Source organism: Meleagris gallopavo, chromosome 26 (assembly GCF_000146605.3).
Source record: "Meleagris gallopavo isolate NT-WF06-2002-E0010 breed Aviagen turkey brand Nicholas breeding stock chromosome 26, Turkey_5.1, whole genome shotgun sequence".
Classification (NCBI taxonomy): domain Eukaryota; kingdom Metazoa; phylum Chordata; class Aves; order Galliformes; family Phasianidae; genus Meleagris; species Meleagris gallopavo.
This window is the reverse complement of record NC_015036.2, coordinates 5718130-5727242: the sequence shown is the minus strand read 5'-3', so window position 1 is coordinate 5727242 and position 9113 is coordinate 5718130. Positions and strand designations below refer to the sequence as shown.

The window sequence follows — 9113 nt, the reverse complement described above, 5'->3', positions numbered from 1 at the left end:
TCTGTTTCCTGCCGTGCCGCAGAGCCGCTGGCTGTGATGTCCGTGGATATGGGCAGCGAGTCCATGAAGATTGCCATTGTGAAGCCCGGGGTGCCGATGGAAATTGTCCTGAACAAGTAAGCTGCTGTCCTAGGGCACACCTACGTGCTGCTGTCGGCTGTGGGCTGCCGCTCACGTGGGGGTTTTTAGGGGCCGGAACTTCGAGATGGAGAGGGGAGCTCAAATAATTCTGTTCCTGTGGCACAAGAGGAACATCCGCTTCCATCTAACACAGAGTGCTCTGACTTCAGCACTCGTGCTTCCTGATGTGGCTGTGGAGCACACACCTGAGCAGTAGGGTGGCAGCTCGGCCTTTACCCTCATCTCGGGGTGCTTGGTCCCTCTTTGTAAGGAGGGGAGGTGTTAAACGCAAGCAGCCCGCAGTCTGAGTAATATCTTGTGCTACAAACTCGAGAGGATGTGGTATCATGTTTCTGTGTGTAGAGTTAAGAAGCTGGATTATCACTTCTCCATAAGGGAACACGAAGGCTGGTTCGTTTTCCTGCACCTGCCACAACCCGCAGTCACTTGTGAAGTGAATAAAACCCTCCTCTCACTCGGGTGCTATCACAACTTCCAGTCCTCAAGACAATGAATGGAGAAACTGCAGCTTGGAGAGGATGTGCACTCAGGCCCATCCTTGCTTCATAGGAGTCTAGGCTCAGACAGATAATAAGTGCATTTCTCATTCTGAAACTTGGCAGGCATTGGCAGAAGCTGGCTTGCTTTGCTCACTGGTGGAAGAAAGCAAAAATAAAGCAAGTTTTGTCTAATTATGAAGTAGCGTGTTCCAGAAAATGACTTGCGAGTCTTTGCTCTTCAGGGCAAGTTGTTTTCTTGTAGCTTTGTTAGAGAACTGCTGTTACGTTACAAGGCATTCAGAAATGGATGGCATGCAGAGGTATTTGTGAGCTTAGTGGACAACTTTGAGCCATTTGGTAGTTGTTGTAGTGAAATACTCTTCCTAGAGCCTTCGTGCTGGATTTGTAGCAGAGAGGATGCGTCCGTTCTGAAGTTCTCTAATGCTATGGGAAAAATAGTGATCTGTTCCACAGCTTCAGTTATTAATTTGAAAGATTTCTGTTCATGTTTCAGTCAAGCTTATCGTAAGGAACATTAGAAAGTATGAAAGTTTTCTAGAGAGGTGTTACTGCAGCGCTTCCAATTAACGGAGTTTGTCTTCCTCTCAGTAGGTGGTATCTGAGCATCTTGCTGTACTCTTTCTGAACTGAAAATGTTGCCATTTGTCACAAGGACTTCTGTTTTGAGTGTTGACATGTGTTGCTTTTTTCCTTTCTGTACAGGGAATCACGGAGGAAAACACCTGTGGCTGTTGCTTTGAAGGAGAACGAGCGTCTCTTTGGTGATAGCGCACTAGGAATGGTAAGAATTCTTGTTACTTACTATGCCAGTTGCAATTCACATTCACAGAATGCATGTTCCTGCTCTTGAGAGAGGTTTGTTTGACAGTAACAAAGCCAAAGAGATGCAGTTGGGTGATTTTCTTTCTTTCTGTAGTCTATAAAGACCCCCAAGGTGGCCTTCAGATACTTTCAAGATCTGCTGGGTAAACAAATTGATAACCCTCAAGTCGCACTGTACCAGTCCCGATTCCCAGAGCATGAGTTGGTGAAGGATGAGAAAAGACAGACGGTTATCTTCAAGCTGTCACAGTAAGTGACTGCTTGTGGGTTCCTGACGGGTAGGACTTCTGATGTTGGACTTGCATAGCTGACTGTATTTGCAAACTTCTCTTTCTTTCTTATAGAGCATTACAGTATTCTCCAGAGGAGATGCTTGGAATGGTCCTGAACTATTCACGTGGTCTGGCTGAGGAATTTGCAGGTTGGAAGGATTTATCTATTTCTTGCAGTATCTACATATGTTTATCTATTATAGGACTTAAATAGCTGTTATTGTATTAAAATGTATTTGCATGTGGTTGCTCTAATGGAACAACATGTCTGTTTCAGAGCAGCCCATCAAGGATGCAGTGATCACTGTTCCTGCCTACTTCAACCAGGCAGAGAGGAGAGCAGTGCTGCACGCTGCTCGCATGGCTGACTTGAAGGTTCTGCAGCTGATCAGTGACAACACTGCTGTAGCTTTGAACTATGGAGTTTTCAGGAGGAAAGACATCAATGCCACTGCACAGGTAGGTGTAGCTGGGAGATGCAGAGTACCATACAAGTGTGTGCATGCAGGGGAGAGAGTGCTATTGAGTGAAAAGTCAAAATACCATAACAGTGAGGAAACAGACCTGCTGTGCAGCTAGTTTCCTCAGTCTTCATGTGTCCATCAATGAGATGAAGAGATTAAACTTCTCCGTGTATGGGGTACAGCCGTAGAGGCCACTGAGCTTCTGTGGTGAAGGCCAAGTGGATAGGAGTTCACATCTTGTAAAGCTGTTTGTTCCTTGCCCATCAGCTGGTGGGGAATAATACCAGCAATTTTTTGAGGTTTTGAAGGCTGGCTCTGAAGTAGTTCATCTTGCTGAGGTTTAAGGAACTTTGAAAGAGCAAAGCTTTGTTTTCTGATTTATAGAATGATTGAAAAAGCTTTCTTGTCTACTTGCCGTATATGATCCTGAGCATCTCCTTAGTTTGATTGAAGCACAAGTTCTGCATCGCTGTCATATGGAGTAAAGCCATTCCAGGGAATGGATAAACTTAGTGTTATATCAAGCTTGGAAAGCCGTGGGTTCTTTCCTTGTTCATGGGGGATATCGAGGTGTTTCTGCTTCACCGTCCCAGCTTCTCTTTTCAGAATATCATGTTTTACGACATGGGAGCAGGAAGCACCGTTTGTACTATTGTAACCTATCAGACAGTGAAAACTAAGGACTCGGGAACCCAACCTCAGTTGCAGATCCAGGGCATTGGGTAAGAATTCAACACGAGTCTCACAAAACCTGCAGGTCTCAGGAAAGAAATCTTCTGTTTCATGGTCTCTTTTACACAGGTTTTTTCAGTGAGACTTCAGGATGATAATTTGGTTAACAAAGTGGAAAACATTTAGAGTGAGATGGTTATGGTTATTAATAATTCTGACATCACTGTCTTGTGCAGAAGGTAGTTGAGAATTTGCAGGAGCCCAGGAGGTAACATTGATACTTAGTCTATTTCAGACTGCTGCTTTTTACTTTTCTTGTTTTTTAAAGAGCTTCAATCCATTTTTGTTCAATTCCATTTCATACAGTCTTACAGAAGTAGAACATGAAAGTGGAATATCCTTCTGGAGAGGAGTGAAAATGCACTGCAGTTAAATGTTGCCAAATAAGAAAGGGGAGAGTTGCTTTACATGTTCAGCTCAGCAATTTGAACTCTAGAACACAGTACTGTCTCTGAGAAGATACCTAGGACCTGGCACAGTCATCGCTTGGCTTCTCAGCTGTTTGATGTGCTTAGCAATAAGGCCTTTGCCATAAACATCATGATGTTTCTTGTTCAGTGGCTACTGTGGTGGTGAATCTTTCTTTTCTTGACATATAATATGTTTTTGGGGGGTAATTGTTACTCTTTTGCAGTCACTTACAGCTGATAGTACATCAGCTATCTTTGACCGCTTTCTGCTCTGAAATAATACGTGAGGTTTCTTTGCTTTCAACCCGCCTTAGCTTATTATATCTTGGTTCTTTCTTTTGCTCAGGTTTGACCGTACTCTTGGAGGTTTAGAGATGGAGCTTCGTCTCCGAGATTATTTGGCAAAGCTCTTTAATGATCAGCACCCCTCAAAAGATGTCCGAAAGAACCCCCGGGCCATGGCCAAACTGCTGAAGGAGGCCAACCGCCTGAAAACTGTCCTGAGTGCAAATGCTGACCACATGGCACAGGTAGGACAGGGTGCAGAATTCCAGGAGTTCTTAAGGCTGAGAGTGGGATAACGTTATTTAGATTAATTGCCTAGTATAGACAGAATTAACTACTTATAGTGTAGATAATGTCATTAAATGCCAGCTGTTCTCTGCAGTGTCAGTATACTGAAAAGCATCACCCGTAGTATTTCAGGGGTGGTGGCACTGGCAGTTCCTTTAGACCTGTGCCCACTTCATAGCTGTACTGATCAAATGAGTGCGTTAGATGAAGGTTAGTTGTGTGGAGCTTGGTAACTAAACTTCCATGGGGTTTGAGAGAAGCTGTCTGTTGTGCCTGTGTTCCGTCCTTTCGTAAGAGCAATTACAGGGTTCAGGTGGAATGCTGTAAGGTCCTAGGTGCAATAACAACACTGGAACTTTTGCATGTTAGGCAAATGAGGCAGAGATTCTGGTTGTAGAATGCTCTGTGAAATTTTAATTCTTATATTTCTTACTGGGCAGATTGAGGGGCTGCTGGATGACATTGACTTCAAAGCCAAAGTCTCAAGGCAAGAATTTGAGGATTTGTGCTCTGACTTGTTCCAGCGAGTCCCAGGACCTGTGCAGCAGGCTTTGAGCAGCGCGGAGATGAACCTGGTATGTTTAGGAATGCATTAGGAAGTCAGAAGGTTTCTGTTGATAGAGCTGTTGTCTCATGATCAAAGCATCAGTGGCTGTGGCAAGGCACTAGCACTGCTGAGAGGTACAGATGCCTGCTGTTGTAAAAGGGAGTGGTGTTGGTGCTGCAGAAGTTATTTCTTGCGCTGTCAAGCAGGAGTCTGTCATGGCTGTCTGCACTTTCCACCTGAAACAAGGTAGCTGAAGGATTGATTTGTTTCTGTTACTAAATTTGTACTCTTGGGGTGTAGATTTTTAAAGACTGCCCTTTCACTGTTTTGTGTGGGATGACAGTTCTGGTCTCTCTTCTGCAGTTTTATCTTAAAACTGCGTGGAAGCTGAGTTACTGCTGTACAGGCTTCTCCTTTGGGCACTCCAGTTAGAAGCCCTTTTGCTGACTGTAGTTGAACCAAATATGATGCAATCCTTTGGAGAAACTTATTATACTATAAAATGTTCACATTTTGGCATTTCAGCCAGGATGCTCTCGAGCATCATTTGGCTCTGATACTGAGAGCAACACACTGATTCCCCTCTTAAGATGCTGTGTCTTCATCTCTTCGGGTCCAGCTCGCTCTGTGAGTCATTGATCCTCTGGTGTAAACTGTAGTCTGTTTAACTGATTCAGATCAAAGTCCCGTGTTTCAGGTGACTGAGCAGTGTCTGTATCAAAGCTTTTTGCTAGACCTGATTCCTGTTGCTGGCATGGCTTGTGTCAGTCTGTCTGAGACCTCTCAGGCACTGATCTGCACTGGGACTGCAGCATGTAGCATGGTTACTCTCAAAGCACCACATTGCTGTGTGGTGACTAGGGAAGGAGCGTAAGGAAACCCTGAACTTAGCTCTCCAAAATTGCTTTCTCAAAGACAAGGTGACTGTTTCCAATCCCTAGGATGGAATTGACCAGGTGATTCTAGTTGGCGGTGCCACACGGGTCCCCAAAGTGCAGGAAGTTTTGCTGAAAGCTGTGGGCAAGTGAGTATGTGAGGCCCCCTTCTAGTATGTCTCCTATTGACTAAGTGCTGCACGTGGCAGTGGCTGCAAAGCTCATATCTCTTGCTTTTCACTTCATAGAGAGGAACTGGGCAAGAATATCAATGCTGATGAGGCTGCTGCCATGGGTGCAGTCTACCAGGCAGCTGCTCTGAGCAAAGCCTTTAAGGTGAAGCCTTTCATGGTTCGAGATGCAGCCGTGTTTCCTATCCAGGTAATCCTTTGTTCACCTTTTGTGCATGGTATAGGTAAGTGGACTGTGCTGGGAGGAACGTTTCGGGTGACCTGTTAGATTTTTTTAGTGGGTAAAGAAGTTAAGCAGATCTTTCTGCCAATCATAAAAAGAAAACCGAAGAGAGTATTCAAGAATGTAGAAGGGACTTCTATAGTCAATATAAGTCAAACATGCAAAAATATGTGTTGAAAAATGTTTGTGTCCTCCAACATTTACGTGAGGTAGAACATCCAAATGCTGTTGTAAATCTCTTAACGTAAAATGCTGTGAAGGAAGCTTGTAGTTGTGGTGTCTTATTTTATATTTGTGATGCAGGTGGAGTTTACTCGTGAAGTTGAGGAAGATGATAAATCCAAGAGTTTAAAGCATAACAAGAGGATTTTGTTCCAGCGCATGGCTCCTTATCCGCAGCGTAAAGTGATCACTTTCAACCGCTACACTGATGACTTTGAGTTCTATGTCAACTATGGAGATCTGTCTTTCCTGAGCCAGGATGACTTGCGGTGAGTCGAGGCAGCTGAGCAGAGAGCTCTGTGATGGTGCAGTGTGCCCAGTCTATGGATGGGACTGGCCACCAGCACGTACTTAGCACACCAAGCAGTGGTAGTTCCTTACTCTGTGCAGTTGTCCATCGCCGTGAGTGTGAGAAGTGATTGGCTGTTCTGCAGCTGATGTTCAATCATTTTCTCTTTTTGTCTCTATCATCAGAATTTTTGGTTCTCTGAATCTCACTACCGTGAGGCTAAAAGGAGTTGGGGAAAGTTTTAAGAAGCACTCAGATTATGAGTCCAAAGGCATCAAAGCTCACTTCAATATGGACGAGAGCGGAGTGCTAAGCCTTGACCGGGTAAGCACTGCCCTGTGATGTTTGTCAGCCTGTGTGTTTCCCCAGTTCTGTCCCTGTCTATGGCAGTGAAGGTCCCTGCTTAAAACTAATTCTCTGCTTGCTTCTCCAAGGTGGAATCTGTGTTTGAGACCTTGGTGGAGGACAAGCTGGAGGAGGAGTCGACACTGACAAGTAAATGCTGAACTTTGATATTCATGCTCACTTGTTTTACCAGCAGTAGCCGGGTTTACTACGAGCGTGCTGTTTATCTGAGCACAGCAAGCACTATGTGTGGGAGGAGAAGGAGGTTAAGAATTTAACCATAGCCTCAGGTTGTATGTACAGCTCCAGAAAACTTAAAAGCCCTTTGCAGGAGTCTTCTGCAAGGAGGTCTGAGATGTCATCTGCTCCTGTGGTGACTGGCATGTATTGCAACTTGAAAAATAGGTGTTCTCTCCTTATTCATCTACAATTGATCATTTCAGAAAGCCTGTCCAGAAAGCAAGCCCTGCATTCACAGCCCTGCATTGTTCTCCCTTCTATTTGTGATATTCTGATCTTTGCTTTGCACTGTTTGGATTTTAGAGCAAGTGCAACTACCATATAGAGAGAAGTTGGAAATGTGCATGTTTGGCAGTGAAGGAGAGATGCAGGGAGGGCTGATGCAGGCACAGGCTGAAACTTGGAGCTTTTTAGCTGAAGTTACAAATTTCAGGTCATATTCCTGCAGAGGTGGAGACCAAACTTCTGTGAGCACACAAAATTAAGTCAGGAAAGAATGAGCTTCTGTAGTGTATGTAGCAAAGTAGTTAGGAAGCTCCCTGGTGGTTATCACAACTGGAAGGAGAACTGAGTGCTGAAGATGGCTGTCATCCACCTTTGCAAGCACTATATTCTGCAATTTTTGTCTCCTGTTGACAGAACTTGGTAACACCATCTCAAGCCTGTTTGGGGGTGGTGGCCATGCACCAGAGGCTGGAGAGAACCTGACAGACTCAGTTCAGGTGAGTCACCTGGGCTAAGTGTCCTGATGCTTAAGGGCTGGGGAGCCCCTAGGTCTTGCTGCAGCTGGTAAAGAGGCAGCAACTCATGTGAGCAGGATTCAGGATGACTGGCAGAGCATCAGGACATTAAATCTGTATTTTTCAGGAAGTGCAGTATTATTCCAAGTTTCATGTGGTATGCATTTAAAGAAATTCAGGGGGCGTTTTTTGCTGGCAAGTCTAGCAATGGTGGACTAACTTTAAATAATTTGTTTCTGAAGAAGTCTCTCATTTCTAAATTGTTCTGGTGGCATACAAATAGGTTTCTGCCTGTGCACTGTTAGTGCAGGTCTACCAGGCTCCTTGCATCCTCGTGGGTAACATAGGCACAACTGTAGTTACTCTGGCAGTACTGATCCAATTTCCTTCCAATGAGAGGAAGATTCTGTGCCATGGATGCATGTCCTGCACTGAATTATCTCTTAATCAATTATCTGGCTCTGGTCCTCCTAGAGCATTCCCTCACCAATGACTACAGTCACTGTGAATGCTTTGTTTATGCAGAGAATTTTCTGTTCTGTGAAAAATTTGCATGGAATTTCTACTTAAAAAGCACTTTCTTGGTTTCCCACACTGACCAGGAAGAAGAAGAAAGCCTAGCAGAAGCAGCTAAAGAAGAGCAGGGGTTGAAACAAGGCCAGAAGAGTAGTGCAGAAGATGCTGGTGAAGAGCAGGGAGAGGAGAAACAGCAGTCACCACCTCCAGATCAGGCAGAAGCCGTCCATCCTAAGGAAGAGTCTCAGAAAAACGAAGAAGGCGAGAAATCAGAGGCTCAGGTAAGCATTGTGTTGAAGGAATGGGACTGAGATTTCGGTGTTTGAGTAGTATGTAAAGTAGCAAATACAATTCTTATAGTCTTGAAATGTTCAGTGGCATTCTTCTTTCTCTATAAATGCCCTGCCTTGGAAAAAGTTGCTTAGTTTGTCTTCAGTTGCAGTAAATGCATTTTCTCTCTCCTACACAAGCCTCTCTTAGAACACTCTGAAAGGATAAAGGACAATGTCTTCTCTGCATACAGAATTCCACAATATTCCTGTGGAAATGTCAGTGCACACTTCCACTTCTGTCCTGCTGACACACCTAAGTTTTATTTTTGCTCCCTTGTCCAATCTTGGGTAACCAGGTCCTTCGAGTTTAGCTGCATTAAAATGTCCTTCAGACTATTTGGAATACAAAGCAAATCTGTCCCCTTACCTGAAAATTCATTCTGTCTGTTATAGGATCCTAAAGAAGATAGAGAAACTGTGAAAGAGGAAGAACTCGCCAAAAGTTCTGGTGCAGGCACTGCTGCCAAAACAGAGGAAGAGAAAAAAATCAAAGCACCCAAAAAGCAGAAGCTCGTCCATGAGATCACGATGGAACTGGATGTAAATGATGTGCCTGACCTGTTGGAGGATGAACTGAAGAACTCAATGAAAAAGTACGTTTTAAATGTCTCTCTTTGGTTAAAGTTTTAGATGAAGGAAATGAGTTGCTTTGGGACCAAACAAAGAGAAGGCTTAAAAA

General features: G+C 44.3%; 1 protein-coding gene across 1 annotated transcript in view; it reads left to right on the top strand.

Moving 5' to 3' along the window:
* Positions 1–6: 6 nt before the first annotated feature.
* Positions 7–9113, top strand: part of HYOU1 (hypoxia up-regulated 1) — a 13955-nt gene continuing 4848 nt past the window's right edge. The window contains exons 1-16 of the mRNA XM_010723762.2: positions 7–116; positions 1344–1422; positions 1558–1712; positions 1808–1884; positions 2013–2194; positions 2806–2921; positions 3688–3871; positions 4355–4489; positions 5403–5485; positions 5585–5717; positions 6054–6241; positions 6447–6585; positions 6696–6756; positions 7486–7568; positions 8189–8383; positions 8828–9027. Of these exons, the coding sequence (XP_010722064.1) occupies positions 37–116; positions 1344–1422; positions 1558–1712; positions 1808–1884; positions 2013–2194; positions 2806–2921; positions 3688–3871; positions 4355–4489; positions 5403–5485; positions 5585–5717; positions 6054–6241; positions 6447–6585; positions 6696–6756; positions 7486–7568; positions 8189–8383; positions 8828–9027 (2090 nt within the window). The 5' untranslated portion in view covers positions 7–36. The remainder of the gene's footprint in view (positions 117–1343; positions 1423–1557; positions 1713–1807; positions 1885–2012; positions 2195–2805; positions 2922–3687; positions 3872–4354; positions 4490–5402; positions 5486–5584; positions 5718–6053; positions 6242–6446; positions 6586–6695; positions 6757–7485; positions 7569–8188; positions 8384–8827; positions 9028–9113) is intronic.